At 46.7% G+C, this 22746-nt stretch overlaps 1 protein-coding gene across 1 annotated transcript in view; it reads right to left on the reverse strand.

Annotated features, from left to right (window-relative positions):
• The window catches only part of plxdc2b (plexin domain containing 2b), a 49926-nt gene that overhangs the window by 2872 nt on the left and 24308 nt on the right, over nucleotides 1-22746 (reverse strand). The window contains exons 3-13 of the mRNA XM_037455750.2: nucleotides 19732-19878; nucleotides 18259-18328; nucleotides 14301-14423; nucleotides 12656-12774; nucleotides 11911-12010; nucleotides 9085-9180; nucleotides 8899-8980; nucleotides 7040-7100; nucleotides 6800-6959; nucleotides 3150-3188; nucleotides 292-458 (exon numbers count right to left, since the gene is read on the reverse strand). Of these exons, the coding sequence (XP_037311647.2) occupies nucleotides 292-458; nucleotides 3150-3188; nucleotides 6800-6959; nucleotides 7040-7100; nucleotides 8899-8980; nucleotides 9085-9180; nucleotides 11911-12010; nucleotides 12656-12774; nucleotides 14301-14423; nucleotides 18259-18328; nucleotides 19732-19878 (1164 nt within the window). The remainder of the gene's footprint in view (nucleotides 1-291; nucleotides 459-3149; nucleotides 3189-6799; nucleotides 6960-7039; nucleotides 7101-8898; nucleotides 8981-9084; nucleotides 9181-11910; nucleotides 12011-12655; nucleotides 12775-14300; nucleotides 14424-18258; nucleotides 18329-19731; nucleotides 19879-22746) is intronic.

The raw sequence follows: 22746 nt of genomic DNA on the forward strand, positions 1-22746 counted from the left end.
TCTCTGTCAACAGCACTGACTAATGCTCCTGACTAAAGTCACATCGATTTATTAAGGACCGTGTACACCCAGTTTCACCCCCCCCCCCCCCAGAAACTCTTAATCCATACATAAGTCGAAGGATGACAAGCTGGATGAAGCTTTTATGTTACACTTTCACATTCTACTACCTATTATCATCCTACAGGTCCATGAATTATTGAAAAAATACAGTTCCTTCACCATTTATTTACATTTAAATGTTCATTTAAACACTTCAAGGCTGATCTCAAGGCGTCCTTCGGCACTCACCTCGATGAGGAAGAGGCCGGCCGCGGAGGTCGGGTGGTGGTAGATGTACACGGTGACCAGCACGCCGGCGACCATGACCACAACCACCAGGAGGATGCCGAGGATCAGGCCGGTGTGCAAAGGGTGCGTGCCTGACTTCCTGTCTGCGGCGCTGTCTGCAGGAAGCACTGAAGATACAACACGAACCGCCCGTTCAAGCCTTGTACTCCGGCATCAAAATTGCAGACACCCAAAATCACGTTTTTATCCTTTTGCTGCAGTGTCGTTTTGAACCAGCAGGGGTCACTCATCGTTCACCAAAACCCTGTTTTGTAACATGTAACAATATGCCTTAAAAGTGACCTGCTTGCACCAGAAAAATGTACCCGATTTCATCACATTGAAAAAGACAGACAATTAAAACTGTAAATCTACTTCATTAATGTGTCACTGATAACTACGACATGTACTTTCATTGGATCCCACTGGGGGGGGGGGGGTTCAGGAGATTTTCTTCACTCTGGCATTAAATTCGAGGCACATGTTAACAGCGAGTCTCCAGCGCTCGGTCACGTGATCGTTCTGTGATCCGTTTGGGTGTGCGTGAACATCGACCCCCCCCCCCCCCCCCCCACACTTCCGAAAAACGAGTCAATCCCGAACCGAAGCTAGCAGCACGTGCTCCGACAGCACGAGGAAACTTGGCCTGTAGACAACGCAAACCAAAGGGCTCTGTGTATGGCGACTACATAATAAGTTTGTCCTTCAGCAGGAACCTTGGCCGACATCACTGGGCGTGTGTGATCTCTTTGAAGCCGAGTTACTTTTGTCAGACTCGTATTGGAACCCACCCAGCAGGTGTTTTTCGCGAGTCCTTTAGAAGATGACGAGAACGTCCTGTAACCGGTTGTTGTTCCCATCGGCGGAGGCACAATTAGCCCGGAAACCAAAGCCAGACGAATAGAAGAGCAAAGCACAAGGAGAAATAGTGGAGCGGTCCCTGTGGTGATCAGAGTGGGGGGGGGGGGTAGGGAGGGGGGGGGCTGATGAAGCGATTATGAAACAAACAGCGAGGATGCCCTCATGGCTCATCTCACACGGATTCACGTCTCAGTTCTTTTCACACAGCTGCAGACTTCTTCTCCCCCTCTTCTGAAGAGGCTTCTTCCCCTCCGCCCCCCCTCCCCGCGCCCCCCCCCCCCCCCCACCCCGTGGGCTTCAATTAGCGGCTTTAGCCATCGCCGAACAGCTTCTCCCGTGGCGCCGGGCCTCATCGATTCACCGCCAGCGCGGAATTACCGGGACACGTCCGAGGTGTGAATGTCTGTGCGAGGCCGTTGTTTGCACTATTAAGTCGGGGGGGGGGGGTTAGGGGAAGAAGGACAAAGTACAGAGAATCGTTAGTCGTCGTTAGTAGGTTGGCGGGGGGGGGGCTTGAGACTGAGCAAAGAGGTAGAAACAATGAAAAATCTGCCAGCTAAGTGACCAGCGGGATGCTAGCGGAGATGAGTCTGGACTCTTCTGAGGCCTTAAAGCAATGAGACCTCAGGCTCCATGCAGGGTCCTAGTAGGGGGAGGGGGGGGTCTACCGTCATGACTCCGCTGCTTTGGGATGCTTTGAGCTAAATGCGAACGTGCCCACAGGCAACGGTTACCATGTTCCCTATGTTTTCTACCACTTTGCTAATCCGATGCCGACGGGAGTGTTGCTCATTTTGCAGGATTTTGGTTCGTTAAACTGAAACTAATTTAAACGTTGGGGCGTCTCGTTGGCGCTAGATGAGACGCCATAATGACTCGTCATAATGACTCGTCATAATGATTCGTCATAATGATTCGTCATAATGATTCGTCATAATGATTCGCCCCACGGGCGCCGTGAAAGGACCGTTTGTACATAAAGCCGGCGCCGTCCGCTCTACGTCACCCAATGCTTTATGGACTGACATTTTCAAAGCCATGAGTATGAACTTTTGGCTGAACCACACAGGCCGGGAGCGACCTCGGGCCGAGGGGGAGCCGGGGGGCCGCCAGAGCGGCTAAAACCAGAAACGTCCCCTCCCCGGGGCCAGTGTGGTTGTTTTAATTGGAGTAGAAGCTCCAGAGAAAAGGGGCGGCCTGCTTCCGTCGCTCCTCATCTCAGCAACTTGGCTGGTTTCTACCTCAATGTTTTGCCACCACAGTCGAGTGGTGAGAGACACATTTTGACACCCCTCGGGTTCATTGTACCTGTTAAATACCCAGCGGTTATAATACGTACCCAACTATATTTGACCTGGAAAGTCCAAATTCATCCTTTTATGTCTTCCTCTCTGATGCTTTTGACCTTGAACAACAAGCTGAATCCTAAAGTGGCCACTTTGGTCCTGAAGCCTTTGTCTTCATGCAACGTGCAAAACAAGATACTTTCCTACAGGATACATGTTTGTTTTTTATTATTGAATATACAAAAAAGGAGCAAGGTATATCTTCTTTTCTACCTCCGGCCTACGTTAATACAGCCATAGCATGAAAAATACATCACATATGCGGTTCTTCCTTTGACTAGGGAGACTTCATTTGAAATACGTTACTCAATACAACTTCGATTTTTCTGGGCCAAAACTCCCTTCCCCCCCCCTAGACAGTTTTAATGGATCTCTGCAGCCCACAGTTAAGCATTGTACTTCTTTATCAGGCGATTGAGCCACACACCCTTTCAAAAAAAAGAAAAAGCAACGAGGGAGCGGCACCTCATCGGTGAGAACAGAAACACGAGGCAGATAAAGAACCCCCCCCCGCACTGCCGCCCCCCGCCCCCAAGGTAAGGTAACGTGGAGCGAAGCCACACGTCAACAGCAGTTATTGGGAGTCCACAGCGGCGGAGGACGGAGACCTACCCTGGTTGTCTCGGAGGTGCAGGGCGATCTTGGTGTCGTCTGTGAGGGGACAAAGACACAGAGACAAGAAGACGTGATCATTATTATTTGTCTTTTTCTCTTTATAGTTTGTTGTTGCAGCTGCGATAATATTAAAAAAAAAAAAAAAACTCCCCGAAGGCCTAAATGAGATTTAGCGTCTTTCATCAGTAGAAATTTTCGACATGAGATTCAATCCACCTAAAGTCTGATTAAAAATGAATGCCTGGAATAGAATGGTCCAGCATGCATAATTCAGCACATAAAAGCTGTCTGGGGTTAACTATACATGTGAAATATGGAAATGTGGCGTGGCCCACTTCTCCTCGAAGGCTAGCAGGCAGTTATGCACATTATGCAAATTCAGCACACACACACACACACGCGTATATTTCACTGAACGATTTAATTCAAAGGGGTTTTTCTATTTGAAATTTCTTAAGAACTAATGCAGCAACATTTCGGTGTCTGAAATGAATCATTCAATGAGATATGGTGCAGTAATAGAGCGCTCAAAATGTGGTTCAATTCAATCCCGGGACCCGGGAAGGTGATGAATATTGATCACCATCGCTGCTCTGGGGAAAGACGCCAAAAGCTGATATATGTGTGTTTATCTCACAAAAATATCCTCATCTCTGTTCAGATTTATAGTGATGAGTGTTGGGCGGGATCTACTCCGGATTGAGATGTCTGTGTGATACTGTTTTCATTTCATTTCATTTCGTTAGTTTGCACATAAATTCTCAAAATTACCCACTAAATGTAGTACAGTGGAATTATAGGAGGTTTTTTATTTATTTTTTAAAAGACCATATTGCATATTCTTTCTTTAAAGATGGAGTATATTCTGGCGGGATCCTCTGATGGTCTAAAACGTTTTGAATGAATAAGTAATAAATAACGACATTAATTTGCTGTGGACTTTGCACACATTGTGAATGTAGAACTCGATATGAAAATGATAATTATTATTAAGTTATTAAGATGTGGACCACAGAGTGATTTGTGGCATCGCAGTGACCTTTGAACCTCCAGTCCAAGTGAATGTTTGATGCATAAATAGAGCTGTTAAACGTGGTCATTGACCTTCCCTCACTGACCTCAACACCGAGACATTTCACTCTGTGTCTCATCTCCTCCCTCCTGCACCTCCCACTCCCACCCAGCCCGCTGGTCTGATCTGACCTTTGACCCCTGCAGCTGAAGAGACAAGCGAGAGCCGAGAGGAAGCTGACCTCCCCCTCCCCCCCCCCCCCCACCCCCAGTACATGTCAGAAAGTGAGAGGAAGAGATTGTCGGCGTCACAACAAACACCGCAGAGCGACCTCTTGACCTCCAGGACGCTCGTTCAGGCCCACGCACGTCAGCCCTCTCGACGGGGGGGCCTGGGTTTAACTCGCAGCCGGACCCGTTTGCACCCGGCATCCATCCTCATCACCGCAGCCCGTCCAGCAAACCCCCCCCCCCACCGCGATGGAGTGTTCACTCAAACCCCGCACCAGATGATTAATGCGGCTGCGGGGGGGAAAAAGACCACTCCCTCAGTTATTGATGAAAGTCAATGCCTTTCATTAAGAATTGAATAATGGGTCAGCCTGGCGGAGGGGGGGGGGGACATCTTTAAGGGCGACAGGAGGAGGAGGGGAAATGGAATCAGCGTGGATGGACATGATGAGACAGAAATGTGGTTAAAATGCGACGTACCAGAAACACATGAACACGGCGGACTCTCTCTCTCTCTCTTTTTTTTTTTTTTTTTTTTTGCCTCGACTTTTTGCAAAAAGCCAACAGTGTCTGCCGAGAGACTTTGGATTGTTTGCAATGTGCCCCGAGCCACTGGAACGCTGCGTCTGAGGAGGTGAGGCATAATCCTTCATTCCAACAGCTAAGTCTGCAGACGTTTTATTTTTCTGTCGGCAAATCCCACGAGAAGACCAGAACCCACACTGACACGATCCCAGCGCTGTGTGTGTGTGTGTGTGTGTGTGTGTGCGTGTGGCCGCAGCCTGATCTCACTGCTGCATTGTTGTCCAGACACTATTAACCGTAGTTCCTCCCACGTTCACCTTCCTGCTGCTTTTAAGGTTAAGACCCTGACGGACAAGTCCTCAGTGACTCTACAGACGGGGGCCTCGTGTTCTTAAAAAGGATTAAAGTAGATTCCTCACAAGGACACGAGCGATTTGTCGCCCTATGAGCGCATTGTGCATCCGCGTGTGCTTTTGGTATTGATTGCTCCACAGTTCAGGGAGTGTGTACAACATCTGGAGCTGATTAAATAAAATGCCAAAACAACTCAAATAAATGGCTCGAAAGTGATAAAAAAAAAAAAGGGGGGAATGAGGTAAAACGTTGGCGCGATTTATCAAACCGATTTATGACTCTCGCTCCTTTAGTAAAAAAGTATAAAAACAAACAAACTTTTAAAAGGCAACCTTGGCTGTTTTCCTATGGTCAGCAGTGGAATCCAGACGCCCCCCCCCCCCCCCCCTCCCCCCTGCAGAGACGATTTGCATTTGATGACTGCGATTATGCTGCAGTACGGTTTGGGTTCGCCTCCCGCTGGGGTGCAGCGGATCATTTTACACCGCAATATCAAAAGGAGCACGACACCCTCTGACTCTCACTGAAAAAGTGCTGCCAGTGAGAGACGACTTATTACTTACAAGATTGCAGATGCCGATTTTAAGTAAAGTGCAATCATTTTGTCATTCAAGTTACACTACTGCATACGTTTATCATACGTAATACATAAGTATGTTATAATACTGTTTATGTAAGTTTTTTTTCAACAATCAAAAGAGTATATGTTGGGTAGTATTTGCACGTTTCCAGAGAGTATTTATAGCAAGAGAAGGTTGTAAAGGGGAATGATTTTAAATAAAGTTCAGGGACCATTCATAATAATTCTTAATTATGGGAGATTTCATCTAGCAACCAGACGTCCTTATTGAAACATTATACAAAGATCAAGTGATTACCAGACTTATCCTTCATCATAGATTTCTCTCTTTTCACTCAACATCCACAGAAATGGAGACATATAAAATTTGCAAATATAAAATGTCACCTTAGAAAAGAGAGAACACTAATAAGAATCAATTCTCCTCAATATCTGCATCAAATTTCACTAAACTTCAGACCGATTGCAAAGTCACTCTTCGCTCAAACTAATTTCCAATTAAACATTCAGCCTTCAGAAACAGGAAGTTGCCCTTTGTTCGCCTCCCGAACCCAGACGGTGAAAGCCTTGATTTAACCTTAAAAATGATCAAGAAAGAAGCAACGACGGGATGGTGAGCGCATCGCCCGCTTTTAGACTGGCGAGATTTGTCCTGATTCAATCTGCATAGTTTAAAAGCTGCTCCAAGACACAGCTGCTCCACTTCCCACCATCTGGGAGGATTCCTTGTTTGCTCGTTTTTTTTTAAATTTATTCATGCATCCTTGCAGAAAAGCGTCCGGCTCGTGTTAATTAAGAGGAAACATCGATACCAATGAAGAGACGCACTTCATTTGGGATGCAGCCCGGATGCAGAGAGAGAGAGAGAGAGAGAGAGAGAGAGAGAGAGAGAGAGAGAACATCCGTCGATCGACCCATCCTTTTTTTCAGCTCTTTCCTACTTCACCTTCTGTGGGGACGCTGGTGGGAGGGTGCGAGGTGGAGGCGGCGGCGCCCCCGCCCGCGGTGGCCTCTCTGCTCCCGGACGGCGGCGTCCCGGCGACAGCGGCGGTGGTTCGCGGATAGAGGGACGTGGGCGCCGTGACGTTGCACGTCTTGTCCTTGGTCTGGAAGGGAAGAAATGTTGTGGATCATGTGTGTGTGTGGGGGGGGGGCGTCCATCTTTCCCCATTATTACACCGCTTACCTCATCTGGGCAGCTGTTATCCACCCAGTCCTGCCGATGGCGGTCAAAACCGCTGGAACATCTGACCAAAGGGAAAACAGCTGTCAGTCAAATCTTTGGTCCAACACCTCTGTTAAGTCCTGGTACCGTTGTGTAGAGGGTTAGCAGTCCTCTTGAGGAAAGAGGGCATCTCAAACACAACACAGATGCGATGCATAACTGATCATTTTCTACGAAAACACTTCCGCTCCAGCTGAGAAACAAAAGCATTCAGGGCATCGCTCCGCCTCGGGCCCCACTGACTGTACCCTGTCTGAAAGGGGGAGTAAGTATGCGAAGCGCTAAACCCACTCACACTGGGTTCTGACAAATAAACCCGAAGCCGGGACGTTTGTTTGTCGCCGCAATGTGAGAAAAAAGCAACAACAACAACAACAACCCACACAGGAATGAAAAGGACCTTTGACCGGCTCGTGATGCAGAAACGCGGTCGGCGGTGCTGAGAGGACAATGTGTGGACCAGGGGACACCCAGACGTCCCCAGCAGGCTGCGGCTCTCTGGCTGACACGTTGTCATGGTAATGGCTTTATGTGAGGGAGTCCACGTTCACCTTGCTGCCTCTCTCATCATTCCATTTCTTTAATCCCATCGGCCTCATCTGTTTAATCAGGCGCGACGGATTCCTCGCTTAATCCCTGAATGCCCCCCCCCTCCCAACAGGAAGGAGGACAGGGCAGCAGAAGAAGACGCAGTATTACCGAGCAGGTCCAACCTGTCCCTGCGGGGGAGCTGGTGCTTTGTCTCCGTCCCAGCGAGCCGCGGTGCTTTTAATTAGGACCGAGGTGCCGCATTTGAATATAAATGAACTCACCGGGGGGGGGGGGGGGACTATTTCTCTTCAGGGTTCCAACGTCCACGGCGGGGTGGAGGCATCGCGTTTTATTCCCCTCTTCATCGAAGATTCATGGACTAAACATTCTAGATCATCTTAAAGAATGTTTGCGACACCCTTAAGTGCGTTTCGAGTCCATTTCGCCATACAAGACTTACACATATTAGAAGTACGTGACACAGTGTTGTTACAGACAAGCTGAAGCAGAGAGACTGCAGCTCATAAAAGAACGATGAGCCTCATGAAAACGCGACCCCCCCTCAACACTGAAGTCTGCTACAGCAGCTTCCTGGGAGAACGAGACAGATTAAGACTCAACATTTTTCCACCAGCTACATTTTTCAGCCGTCCCTCTAGTCCCACTAGTTCCTCCAAAACTTATAGACACTGATAGCCCCCCCTGAATCAGTTCAATGAGTTCTCAGCTCACCGGGGTTTATCCTCCAAACATGTCGGGGGCGTCTTTCATTAAACCCCCCCCGGAGCCAACCAGGCCAGCCACTGTTTCTAATTAGCAGCCCGTTTAAAGCAAGTTTGCCCTTTTTTTTTTTTTAAAGTGGGGGAGGATTACAAAAGGGCAGAGGAGGGATACAAAGTCAGATGTTAACACGCTGAGAAAGCTTATTAAAAAAATCAGCTTGATTTAAGTCAATACACTAAGTTATTAACTAATTTGTCATTTTTGTGACTTTTTTGTCCAAGGCAGAAGAGTTCAAATACAGAGCGAAAGGGGGGGGAGGGGAGTCGATGTCGAAATCTCAATGCACGGATGATGCTGCCAACTCCCCCAACAGAATGGCCTATGGGTCAAAGAATCAATATTCGACCAACAGCAGTCCGTCATAAAAGAAAACTACAACTCTGGTGAAGCTAACACTTCTCTGGCTGCTCAAATATTGACCTTAGTTTTGAAGTGCGGGGGGGTGGGGGGGCGGGGGAACAGGAGGGGTGAGATGAGAGGTAATAACGTATGTAGAAACGTCCCACCTGTTGAGGCGATGGCACCAGCTGCAGTTGAAGTTGATCTGCGAGGAGATGCAGGAGCTGCAGCTGGTGAACTGGAGACAGGCTGCAGAGGAGGTCAAAACAGGTCAAACCACTTACACAATCAATAGCCCAATTGGAGAAAACGTGAAGGTCAACCCTTGAATGAGCCGGTGGACAGCGACTCACTGGGAAGAGGCGTCATCTCGACGGCGGTGGAGTTGGTGATCTTGGTCTTGGTCAGCTCCACCCGGTGGTACTCGTAGATCGTCCTCCGCCTGACGTCTGCATCGCGGGGGGGGGGAGCAGAGATCGAGAGTGAGAGAGAGTGAGAGAAGAAGAACGCCGCGACGACGTGGCCCCCCCCCCCGAAGGAAAGAGGACAGTCGGCGAGAGGCCGAATCAGGGCTCCCGAAACATCAGCCCCCACTCGGGCAACGGGACAGTAGAAATTTCCCCGGGGGAGCCGATGTGAATCAGACCCTGTTGAAAGGCTGCAACGGCACATCCTCCTCCTCCTCCGAGGGGGTAGAGATGGGAGCAATCGATTAGAAACATCATTGACTCTTGACTCCTGCCCTTTATAACTCACGCGGGGGGGGGGGGGGGGGGGCAGCTGAGAAATTGGCCGCCTGCTTTTTGCGAACTGATGCATCTTCACTCCCAACAGCGGGAATGGAGGGAAAAAAACCAAGCCTTTGTTACAATCCAAAAGCTTTTTGTCCTTCGTTGGATCCAAACTCCATGGCGCTGTAGTTAATCCAAAATCCCCAAATTGGATTGTTAAAACCACTTTCTACTGTAAATCTATAGAATAAATCACAGAGATGCACTGTTCATTGTTTCGTGTAGTTGATATTGATTTTAATACAAATGTATTAAACTACAATAAAAAAAAAAACAGAAGCCCACAGATTTAAGGTTAGTGTTTTTGTTCCCCCCCCCCCCCCCCCCCCCCGGCTGGGTTCAATGAAGCGTTACAGCGCTGTTCTCTTTCTCGTGTGACAGGATGCTGTTCGACCCGCTTACGTTTGATTACGCACAGGACGACTGATCAAAAGGCGCCGACGTGAGCCGGCGCTTTCCGACCTGAGAGTAAGGACGCCCCCCCCTCCTTCTCCCCCTCCTCCTCCTCCTCCTCCTCCTCCTCTCCCCGGTTGCCCGGCTTCCTCTCGCCTCTGGCGGAGGGATTATCAGGGGCCTAATGACCCGGTGGGGGCCACAGGAAGGTCATTTCTCTGACCCCAGGCGGGCAGACTGTACAGGGCGGGGAAAGGAAGGGGCTGAACAGTTGCGCAATGCTCCGATTGAACATTTAAATCGATGAACAAATCCGTTTTTTCCGTCTTTACTTTGAAGCACCTGGTATTTATTGTCTGAGTACTTTTTTACATGCACACTTTACAACCTCGCTGGTCTCTGTTTGCAAAGAAGGGAGCCGCTCATCTGCAGCCTGGTCTCACAGCATAAACCTCCACCAGTGGGGATTCGGCTGATGCCATCACACAGAGGCGTGTCATCAGTTTATGCTCAGTTAGCCCACATTAAAATGCAAATCCCATCCAGATATGAGACACTTGCACATTGTATTACACTCTAAAGATATAAAATATGAAGGAAAGTGGTGTCGGCATTCTCGCTTTGAGTAAATCACAACACCAGGCGGCAAGTTACTGCTCCTTCATCCATACAGCATGGAAATCAATACAGATGTGATTTAATAAGTTATAGATCGATGGGGGGATGGTGTATTCTCGTCAGGGCAGCACACTGGATTCTTTTAATACAACACGAAACATTACAACGTGTTCAATCAACCTCTTTGACCTCGTGATTAAACTCTCGGCGGGTCGATTCCTCCCAACGAACTTAATCACTGTGTTTTCTTCTTAAACAGAGATTCACTGTGAAAAAGAAACATGAATTGATATTCGTGTGAGATTAATAGTGGCAGTCTTTGCACCTTCCTGCTGGGTATTATTCATCCAGACACAGGCAGGATGATATGAAAGGACATATGTGCCACTGGTGTCCTTTTACAAACACCCCCCTGTACCTGATGATAATGCACAATGCAGTGAAGCACCGGGCCTTGGTCGTCACGGGCGCTCGTACCTGACGCGTCGATAAGAACCTTTGATCTTACACGCCGCATGCTTTGCCGTCTCTGTGCAGGTGACTATTCAATCGAAGACCCCCTTGAACAGATGATGATTTCTGCAGGATCTGTACTGTACTAGAAGTGTGTTCGGCAGTGTTTGTGGAGCTAAGAACTAAAAAATCACATGCAGAAATCCATGTTAAGCACAATAGCAGCAAACAATCTGCATTAAACAGCGAAACAAATGCAACATAAAAGCCACCCGCGAGAGGCGTAGTAAATCCTCTCTGTCCAGCTCAAAATAAAGAGGCCAAGTGAAGGATGAAAAAAAAAAAAAATCCCCTCTTATGTGCTGGATTTTAAGTTGGAAACTATTAACTTTGAGCTAAATGCTTTTCGAGTTTCACACATACGCAATCAAAACGGAGTTTAAAATAAATAAATCATATCTGACAACTCATTATTGTGGCAGACTTTGAGTCGGGCCGAGAGAGAGAGAGAGAGAAGGGGGGGGCGGGGGGAGAGGGGGGGGGAGGGAGACCGACTGTGGGATCTTCTTTTTGGGCGTCCACCCTCACACGCTCGCATTGGCTTTTAAATTTAATGGGCCTAAATTGCAGTGACTCAAACGTCCACGAGAGAGAGAGAGAAAAAGAGAGAGAGAGGAAGACCAGAGCTCGGAGAAGAGGTGGTGACAGTTTGGGCTAAAAGCAAAACAGACGACGCCGAAACCCCCGAGCTACGAGGCCTCAGCTTAAGAAGGTAAACAAAAAGCTGCTGAGACAATGTACTCAGCTAAATAACCCCGTGCGATGGAGTTAATGGTCCCCTAATAACTGTCTGATGCATAAAAAGCACATTTTAAATAAAGGTCAGCTGCTTTAAGCACACAGCGGAAGGATTTTGCGACTCACTGGGTATCTGTTGGATCTTGTGGACCACCACAAAGGCATCAGAGAGGCCCACCTTCACCGGGTGATTGACGGAGCTGATCTGTGACACCTCGGTGGGGATCTGAAAGGGCAAAGAGTGAAAAATCAATTACCTGAACCGCACCACGACCCGGGGGGGGGGGGGGGACTGGAAGATGGACGGAGAGAAGAGGAGAGGAAGAACGTTTTGTGGATAAAATGAAAAATAGATTACATGTCATTGTCAGGTGGCTCTTTTTCAGACTAATTATAGTCGCATAACGAAACACCAATTACAAAAACACTCTAATTTGTTAAAATAACAGATTAAGGCAGTCACACTGGTATTATTGGAATTATGATGGGTCCTTATTCGGTTACTATGGTTTTAAATCCTTACTGTGGTCTCTGTGGGATCTTTTTTCATCACCACCTCTTTATTTTCTGCTGAATTAATGTGTGTTTATCTCCATCTCATGGCTTGGTTTTTCCTTGTTACAAGCATAATGGAAGCAGCGTGAGGACATTAAACACCTCATCTAGTCATGTTGGTGTCACTCTGTAGGAGAGGACGGGTTGGATGGAGTAAGCTGAACACAGAAAGTACCGTCATTACCTCGACGGGCACAATGACAAACACCTGGTTCCTGCATGGAGGCCGGTAGTTGTGTGACAAACAGACGGATGAGGCCACACACAAAGAAAGAAACACGCTGTTTTAAAGTGGTCAGAATGAAAGAGGCCCGACCTCCTTGTATGCAAAAACAATCCTGCCGGTGCTGTGCAGCGTGGCCTGGAAGGTGAAGCTTCCCAGGTGGTAGTTGTCCTGCAGGTGGACGTGGTCCCATTGCACCACCAGAGCCGTCCCTAAAGGAGGAACAAACCACATTCAGCTCGTTACCACGCGCAGGACGGAGGGAAATCCCCCCAAATGCAACCGCTAAAAAGCTGCTGGCTCTAAACTCGTGTTTCACTCCTTTTGGAAGGTCGTTTCTCCTTTCATTTCTAACAAATAAAGGACGTTTTTGGGATGAATCTCTAACTTTAAATACACAGAAACATTGTGTTTTTTTAAATTATTTTAAAAGTAGGATTTTTCGCAAAATCAATTAATAATCAATGGAAGTTTAGTCACGGCCCAGAATCCTTCATTCTTCCTGTTCTTCCACCAGGGTTCCCCAATAAAATACACTATTCAGTCAAATGGCTGAAGGGACCCTTTTGCGCATCCACTCATGTAGTAGCGGACTCGCAGAACCTTCGGCTCTACCCTCCAGACATCGGGCCTTCTGTTGCTCTCCACATCCGGCCTGATTTACTGTGGTCTTTGGACAACCTATTGCCGAAAAAGCCCCCCCCCCCACTCTTCCTCCTCCTCCTCCTCCTGCCCGGCGAGTCGTTGGGCAATAAAAGGTCCGTTTACACGACTAATCACGGCCCTCAGAGCTCCTTTCCCTCCGAGGCGGAGATGGCTGAGAGGTGAGCACAGAGGAGGCATCAGCAAAACACATGTATCCTTCAGCAGATTCCAATGGACAAACAAACCAAAACACACACACACCGTTCCTGTTTGGGTGTGCGGAGCAAACAATCCGCTCGCTCGCCCTGCAGCACAACGCAAGCTGCATCGGCAGGTCAATGACGGATGGACAGCGGCGGGGGGGGCGGGGGAGGGGGGGGGGTTGAAAGTGAGTGAGTTGGGATTTGAAGGCGGGTCGCTGAGGTCAAACAGAGTTCATATCTATGTGGAAATGCACTTATTGTAAGTCAGCTAAATGACATGTGATGTAATGTAATGTAAATCAGTTGAAGATAAAGACTTACTATTTTGTGAATGAGTGACGATGGCTCGTTTCTTTTGTAAAGGGCTTACAGTTTTTGCTTTGGTGCATTTTTTGTGAATTGATTGATGAATCAATTGCAATTTGTTCAAAGGAATAAAAAAATGCTTTAATGATGTGCACAAGTGACTAGATGATTTGGAATTTGTACATCAAGAATTGCACCGATGCTTTTGATCTAAGAAATGCACCAAAGCGACTGAGAAAAACTGTAAATCAACAAAAAACTGCTATTTGTTTCTGACCGTTCATAATAAAATTAGGTCACTTCCTTTGATTCATGCTAAAATCATATATTTAGACTTGCGATTACCATTCATCAATTAATTAAGTAGCAGAAGTGCTTTCTTTCTACCATCATGACGCTGGAGGGTTTTCATGAGTCTCATTGAAATAATCATGGGTTAGTTTTTTTAGGGTTTTTTTCTGGAACTTGTTGACAAAAAAGTAGCAAACCTTATCGCGTCCTCACGTAAAAGCATTAGTTTGGAGAGAACACAAACGGCCGAGCATTCAAGGCAGAGGTCAAATGAACCGGTAAACCGCCGTCACCGTTGTCAAAGTAGATGACTGTGGAGTTTCTGGAGACGCTGGGGTCAAAGTTCGCCATCAGAGGAGCGATGTACTGCGTCGCCGTGAGCATCCGGTGGACCACGTCGCCCGTGTAGATGAACCCTGGGGGGAAGGAACAGACACAACACATAGCTGTCAGTGCTGGAAGAAGACCGTGGGGGAGCCTTCGTTGTGCTCACAGGGGCCGCGCTCGCTTTGATGAAGTGTTTTAAGGTGGGTTTAACCTTTAGCCAACTCGTAAAAAGCAAACATCAATCATCCGTTTATTTCCTTCCTGTCAGGTACAGTGGCTTTCAGGAGGACCTAAAGTCTGCCCTCCAGTCCGAAAGATAAAAGCTCCTCATTATCGCACAACCAACGCCTCCCTGTCTGTCTGCGCACCACCCCCTCCCCCCCGCTCCACGCTGCCAATAATTAACACTGTTATTTAAAAAAAAAAAAACAGCCAGAAAAAGCCTGAGAGGCTTGATGAGGAAACACAAACACCGTTTTTGCTTATTCTGCTTCAATAACATGCCTTCTTTTGGAATATTGGAAAGAAAGGTTTCCAAATACTTAATCATGTGTTTATTTCACGACTTTACGTATTTGCATCGCAGTGGATTCCCCTCAGCTGTCACCTCATTTGATTTCAGAGAATAATGACCTTCATGTAGGTCAACATTTATCAGTTCTTTTTTTTGTCTTCAAAATCTACGCAATTTCAGGGACGTGCTCGCTCAACACAAACCGGAGCCGCATCATTTAGACAGTCTGTGCACGTGGTTATTAATGCATCTGGAAACGGGGGGGGGGGGAGGAGGAAGCTCAGCATTCATCACGGTTGTTGTTGTGAATTTGCACTCACAACAACAAAATTAAGCAGAGTCTTAATTTCCCTTCTGACAAGGACGTTTAGCAAAGTCAGCAGCTATTTAAGGGTGTATTTTTACTTTAGTTTCTCCCGCTGACTTTGCCTGAGGAGCAAAAATGTAAAAACAAAAGTAACATGTACGGATTTGATGCTACACGAAGGAAAAACAGCGCAGTTATTAGGACACTTACATCACATCTTGAAACTAAATATACAAGTTAATGCTAGAAATGGGGAAACTATGTAACTACGAAAAAAACGGTCCTTCGCCTCACTTTGTGAGACTCCAAAAACACCATAATAAATCCTTTAAACAACCCAGAGTAAGAAATCACTGCCTTTTGAAGGGACCTGTCAGTGGGACAGAAACACAGTCAGTGTCTGAGGCGTTTGGGGAGGAAAAAAAGAAACCCAAACACAACGGAGGGTTGTTGGGAAAAGTGTCATCGAAGGCAAAAGCTCGTAAAAACCCCCCCGTCTCATCCCCTCATGTGTCTCCTCATGAAGAGGTCTGCTCATGGAAACCACATGCACATCACTTAGGAGACCGGGAGAGGAGCGTTTCATTTGGTGGATCTATCTTGGCCTGAAAACGAGGAGGAGAAGAGAAGACGTGACTTTGGAGATCTGGAGGGGAACGAGGTTCCAACATGAGGAATTGCCGTGGTTGGTTTATTTCTATCAGGAATCCACAAGGATCAAATATATATTTCAACCGTATGCATGAAAGTTGAGGCCTGTTGTGAATTTCGGGTCGCTGTGGTTTTAACATCTGTGTTCAGACATAATGCAGCATATTACGTCATGGAGAACAAAGACATAAAGACCTTTTTAAACCTGACGCCAGGGGGGATCCGGCTGTTTGTCTTTATCTGATCACAAATCAGCCGCCTCGTCTACACGTTTTCATCTCATCGACTCTTTCTTTGCACTGTTTCTCCTTTCACTTTCGCCCTTCGGAAAGCTTAGAAACACACACACACACACACACGCCAGCAATCCCCGAAAAACACCACACGACGTATTTGACAGTCTAAAGAAAGTCAGACAGCCTCTCAAAATGGCCAAAGAGGTGAATCAGGGATTCAGAGAGGAGCAATAACCCAGAGGAGAAAGAGGTTTCTACCAAGGCCGGATGGAGCGGGATGATCTGTTCCAACCCTTTCTGTGTACATGTGTGTGTGTGTGTGTGTGGGATTGAGCAAGCCCAACCCGACTAAAGCTGCACTTTATTGGCGATTGTGTTGCGGACCGAGCTGTGTGTAACTTACAGGACATCTCCTGTTTATTGCAGCTGTTCTTTGCCGAGAATAAAGAATCTAAATGACATCTCCCTGTGACACGCGTTTCAGAACCTCATTTCTTTGGAGTACGAGCCGGCGGTGACACAGCCCGGGATGAACGAGAGTTGTCATCGTTGTTAAGAGCCCGGCGTCCGAGACGTCGTGTTTGTGAAGGTAAACATAATTACTTGGATTATATTCGGTGGCAAATGTTTTTCCAAGTAAATGTTTGCAGTAGACGGCGTTTGCTTGCCACAGGCGGCTGTGGAAGAAGCTACTTGACTTAGTAAGTAAAAATACATCGACCACAGAGCATAAATATTCAAGAGCCCTGCATTTAAATTAAACATTTAGTGAACGTAGCATTAAAGAACTTATTATGCAATGGTTGTTTTACCTTGAGTAAAGGAATCGTGATAAATGAAATGAATTAGGAAAATAATCAGGAAGTAGCTTTACATGTAAATACTGAAATGAAGTACAGCACACTGAAGACATCATACTGGGTTTACTTCCACGTAACGTATCTGGTGACGAATACTTGTGACCACCAATTACAACAGTTTATTTGTTGTAATTGGTGATTGGCATAATCAATTCATCTTTGAGATTTTGTGCTTCGATTAATCTAAACTGAATCTCATCAAGCATTTTCTTTCTAATTCAAATCAACTTGTTCCAATGGCAGCAAATTTGTGGAGCGACGTGTGTCATTTTATCTTGTGTTGAGGCCTTGTTGCAATTGCAATTTTTTTCTCCAATTTTCGTAATACAAACAAAGTCAAATATTTTGAACTCAAAAGGACTTTTTGCGGTGTCTACCGCTGAGACCGAAACCTTCAATTTACTGCACGCAAACCCCACGGAAAAGCAGGCGCAGACTGCGTGTGTTTGACCTGGCTGAAAGCCAACCGCCGCCCCTGATGTCTCGGAATGTGCAAACTGCCGTGTCATCGTACAAATTATTAGGTTTTCCTGCAGAGGTTCAGCGTGGTGCTGGAGGCGAAGCCCCCCCCCCCCCCCCCCGGGGAGGCCTGTGAGAGGGGGGGATGCGAATCCACGCTATCTCCTCACTCCTCCCCCCCCCCCCCCCCGCCCGCCGCCGTCGTCGGGCCAAGCCTCCTCAAACCAAACGGCGGATCGCGTCTTTATTATTTGGGAGGCTTCTCTGGAGCAGTCGGCTCAGAGCTCGGCTTCAGTCTTTCATGTGATAATCGCCGGTTGGGGTTGTTGTGGGGGGGGGGGGGGAGGGGGGGGTTTCGCCGTCAAGACTCAAGTGGAAAATTGCTTTTGCACACTCTGGCAAACACGTCTGCTGCGTCACATGTCTACCGCCCCCCCCCCCACACACACACACACACACCCACACCTCCCTGACTGCTCATACATGTCTGGCGGGTTGTGCGAGCGAGGCCCAGTTGGCTCGGGGGGGGGGGGGGGGGCTCCTGTTTCCACAAGCAGCCTGGGTCTGGTGTCTCCTCCAGCCGGAGTCTGGTGTGGAGCTGATGGTGCCGAGCGTCGGCCGTGGTTTTTTTTTTTTTTGTTCAGCGGTCTCGCACGGGGGGGGGGGGGGGGGGGGCGTCAGAGGCGTCAGTGGCGGATAAGACAACATCTAAAGAAAATAACTCATTGGTTTCTGTGTTTCAGGAGCCGCTCCCACTCAGATGCAGAGATGCAGACACAAGGCTTTTCTTCTCTTGAACCCAGCCGCAATCAAGTCATGAGTCTAATACGCCAAACACATACAGCATATTCAATAAGAAAAATAACAACAACCACGGAGAAAACAGTGCTCACTTACCACCAGTCGCCACGGTGATTTCCCGCAGGAAGTGTCCATAAAAGGGGAAATCGAAGGACAGGTTAACTCTCTGTGAGGAGGAAAAAAAAGACAAAAAAAAGGGCAAGAGGAGGATCAGAAACTGTCATCTTACAAACAACAACGAGAAAAAAATTAAATAAATGCAAATGACCTTGAGGAAAAAAATAATATCTTGCTGACAATTTTAATGCCGAGTCACCATATAGTAACATTTTTAACTCACAGCTTCTATCAGTTCATTTGCATATTTTCTATAGTTTCTATAAATGTGTATCCACGTGTATTATATTTTATACTTTACATTAAATATTATAAAGACAATTATATTATACAGGCCTTTTTACAGTGCAGCAGCCATATCGAATGCTGCGAAAACTTTCCTTTACAGTTTACAACTGATTCCTCATATTGTTCCAGCAGGAAACGTATTAAATATTACATATTTATTTTAACTTTGCATCATTCCTAACTTTTCATCTGTTATCTGTATTCTGACGGAAATGGCCTTTCGTGTCATTTACAAATCGGAATAAGCCCAAATAAAAAGGGCTTCAAGATAACATAATATCGGAGATGATTTACTCTCCTGATGTGAATATTCTATTCACCAAATAATGTCAGGAGGAAAGAGCACAGTGAACAGATTACAATCACTCAATGAAAATCATGCAAGCAAGATTTTTGACTCTGCCTTGCATGGCTAACCATTCAATCAGTAAATTGTGTATGTATATATATTTTTTTTAAGCCAAAGTCAAAGAACACCTTCCATGCTGCCCGGGAAAGAGAAGCCACGGCGGCTGCTCGGTGGCTACAAGGAACATCTCGCATCAGATCGGGTCAATCCATCATTACATGACTGCAGGTGCAAGACCAGAATACACAATGTGGGTCTTTATTCTTTCTCCTCGCCAGCTATTGTTGTCTCCTCTCTCTCTCTCTCTCTCTCTCTCTCTCTCTCTCTCTCTTGCTCTTCTTATAAGTGTGTGGCTGAGTAAATGCTGCTTCGGGGTGACCTCATCAGTATGCACCTCACACGGGTCACCTGCTTGAGCCGAGCTGGAGGGAGAGAAGCTTTTAAGTGGCGTTTCATTTTTAACGCCTTAACCGCCTTAACGCGAACAAGAGGTAATTGATTTATCATTAATCATTGATCGAAGAAAATGTAAAGAGATGTTCTGGTTCCTGCTTCTCAATCGCTATGAACAGTATTTTTCTGGTTTTTGGACTGTTGGTCATGCGAAAACCTCATCTTTAATTTTTTATATTATATTTTGTTGTCTATTATAATATTATTCTAAAAACCAAGCGAAAGAACCCACCGGCCAAGTGACAATGCAGATAATTGTTAGCCTTACTTTTACATATTAAACAATAACTAACCCAAAGTCAATAAACACAAGAATGAATCAATGAATACGACTTGAAGATAAACCTCCTCTCGTCACTCACCGCTGCTTGTCGGTGTGTGTTGGACAGAATCCCGTGGATCTTCACTTTGTCCTTGTCCATCTGGTCCACATCTACCCACAGGTCTCTGCTCATCGCATCCGACGCAGTGTACATCTTGGATGTGTAGTAGTTGTGGTCTGTGTCCTCCTGTAGAGGTGAGGGATCAAAGCGCAGCGTGTGAGAGGGTAGAGAGGGGATATTTCTGCGTTGCTATGTAAATTAAGGCCTTATCATACGGTACGAAGCATGGCCACATCAAAAGGCCAAATAATAAGAAAATGACTGAAATAATTTTAATGCAATCATTTCATCTTGTGTACGTTGCCTTTGTCCTTTCACTCAACTGTGTGCTTTTCAATCAGCAAACAAATGGTTTCCACTAATCACATAATGATGATAAAAAAAAAAAACAGAAAGCCACGGTTAAAACAGAATGCACAGTCAGAATCTCCTTTTTCCAAACAGAAACAGTGTGGGAAGGTCCCGTCTGCTTTCATGGTTTCCTGTGGGAGATTACCGAGTTTTCCTGTGGGTCTAAAGAGATACCGGCTTTGTATTTGATGTAAAAACACTGTTAAAAGTTAATGTTTCGCCGGATACGCTGCCTCTGACTGTGATCTCACTAATAGGAACACAGCTCCGTGCGCACTTTGAAACGCGCACGGTGTTATTATTCCGAGCTACTGCGTCTCGGGTTTGTGAAAAAGGCCACAGGACAAAAGTTAATTAAAGCACAATCCTCTCCCTGCTCGGCTTGTTTTGCTTTGAGGATTCACATTTCCTCAGAGAGTTATAATTTCATACTGCTACTTACACAATACAGAGAGATAATGTCTGAGGCTGAGCAAAGCCTCGCGGGATTGATCGGAATCATGAATCCAGAATGGAGCTCGGCCGTGTAGGTGGTTTAACTTTTTGATGCAGTTTGTAGATTTCAAGGGGAACACCGCCGAGGCCTTTCATCGCGCCTTGAAGTGCGGACAAATCGTGTCGGGGTAAAAAAGGGCCCCCTGCGGGTAGCCTTAGTCAGCACATTGCTCTCAGTAAAGAAAACAAGGAGTAGCTGTAAAGTTTCCACCTAATCGGCTCAAGATGTTTTTTCGGAGGCTCCTCAGAGACGAGGACGGACACTGAAGGGGCCCCCTATTTCCACACAGGGACGCGTTGGTATCTGTATTTTACAGTGATTGATTGATCCGTTATTTGAACATTCGCCCCTTTCATCTTGGAACTGTCCATTGTAAAATGAGTCACGTGTGATCTCACGTCCGTTTCGTCACATCTAAGCCTGTAGAGTTCCGACGAGGGTTGTTCACGTGCTGCCTCACATGGTCAAACACAAAAATAAAAACAGCTGGTCAGGATGAAAAATAAATTAAAGCTACAACAGTAATGGTTGCACGCAATGAACTTTTCACTCAATTGAGAATTGTTACTGATGACAATCTTGAAATGTAATACACTCTTTTTAAGAATCACGCACAGGAAGAACACAAAACCTTAAGACATGTTTTGGAAACTGTGCCAGTGATATGTACCGTACTCCTGTTTGTATTTCTTTGTTTTTTTGCTGCACTGAAAACCTCAAGGGAGGCTAATGGAAGAAAAGTGGTCACGTGACAAAGGAGGACAGCGTTCTCATCTCTCGGCTTCCTGGGCAAAATGAAACCGGAGAGTGAGAATCGCTCCCTGTAACGGAACCATTTTCTGTCTCTAAAGCAAAGAACAAGCGGCACAAATATTCTCATCCACGCCCATCTCTGTCCTGAGCCCCAACGCATCAATATTGCATCAGACCTGAATATCTTCCCGTTACTTCTGAGTCTAAAAACTGCTGCTGGAGACGTTGTCGCAGCTGTGATTCAGCAGAATGCATTAGAGCTTTGACTAAATGTGTGTTGGGATTAAGCTGCTGACCAACCCTCCTATATCTATCTATAGATAGTACGACCCAGTACACACACACACACAGACACACACACACACAGAAAATATTAAAAGCATGCCTTGTGTGTACAGCACTCCATCAGCTGATAAAACCTGTGATCAATTATCCATGAATCTGCAATGTCTCCTGCCAGTGGTAGTAGTTTAATGGTACCGGTGATGTGATGTGTTTGTGTGCGTGAGTGTTTCAGCTCCACTAACAGGCGGGGGGGGGGGGGCACATTGGGGAGATGTGGAGGTCACAGGTCTGAAAACAAACCAGGAGATAAACCAAAAGCCCACGTGCATGAATTCAATTTCACTCAGGTAATTGCTTCATTGGCAATACAGTGAGACTCTACCCAAAGATACGCAGCCGGAGACGAATGCGAGCTGCTGATGTGTACTTCTTTTGTTCCTCGTCGTTGACCCTCAATCTCACGAGTTGGCTTTGCGAGCTGTCGGATGGATTCAAAGGAGGTAGCTGTATTTCAACGTGTTCAAGGACGTAGAGGTGCACTCCCGGTTCACCAAACCTCCAAATGTTCCTTCTCCTTTAGTTTGAGGAAATAGAGGATCCACTCAGAAAAACCCAGAACCTTTCCCACGAGGACTTGATGCTCAGTCAGGCTTGCTGAAGGTCGGACACACGCAGAAATTCAAACATCTACAGGTTCATCCGCAGAGCAGCCCTGAAGGCAGCACGTTGCAGAGTTTAAACATAAAGACAAGCAAACGTCTCTTCCCAAACACACTATCCACCGGGAACCTTTTAACAAACAAAATTCGTGCATTCGCTGCACGGTCTGAACGTGGAGCGCGGTCGAGGGTAAAAGCGCCGCGTGAATTCTTTCCTTTTAAAGAACAAACAAATAAACAGTGAATGCAGTGAGGCATGTAACCCCCCCCCCCCTCCCCCAAAGGGCCTGTTGAACTGTGAAGTCCCAGACATCCAACAACAACAAGGAACCACACACTTACTACCTCACATCAAAGCAATAGAAACACCCCCCCCTCCCCGTAACGCCGGCACACTCTGCTTCCATTGGCCAGCTGATATTGGTTAGATCCTCGGGACGGGCTGCACTC

Source organism: Pungitius pungitius, chromosome 19 (genome assembly GCF_949316345.1).
Source record: "Pungitius pungitius chromosome 19, fPunPun2.1, whole genome shotgun sequence".
In the NCBI taxonomy this organism is placed as follows: Eukaryota; Metazoa; Chordata; class Actinopteri; order Perciformes; family Gasterosteidae; genus Pungitius; species Pungitius pungitius.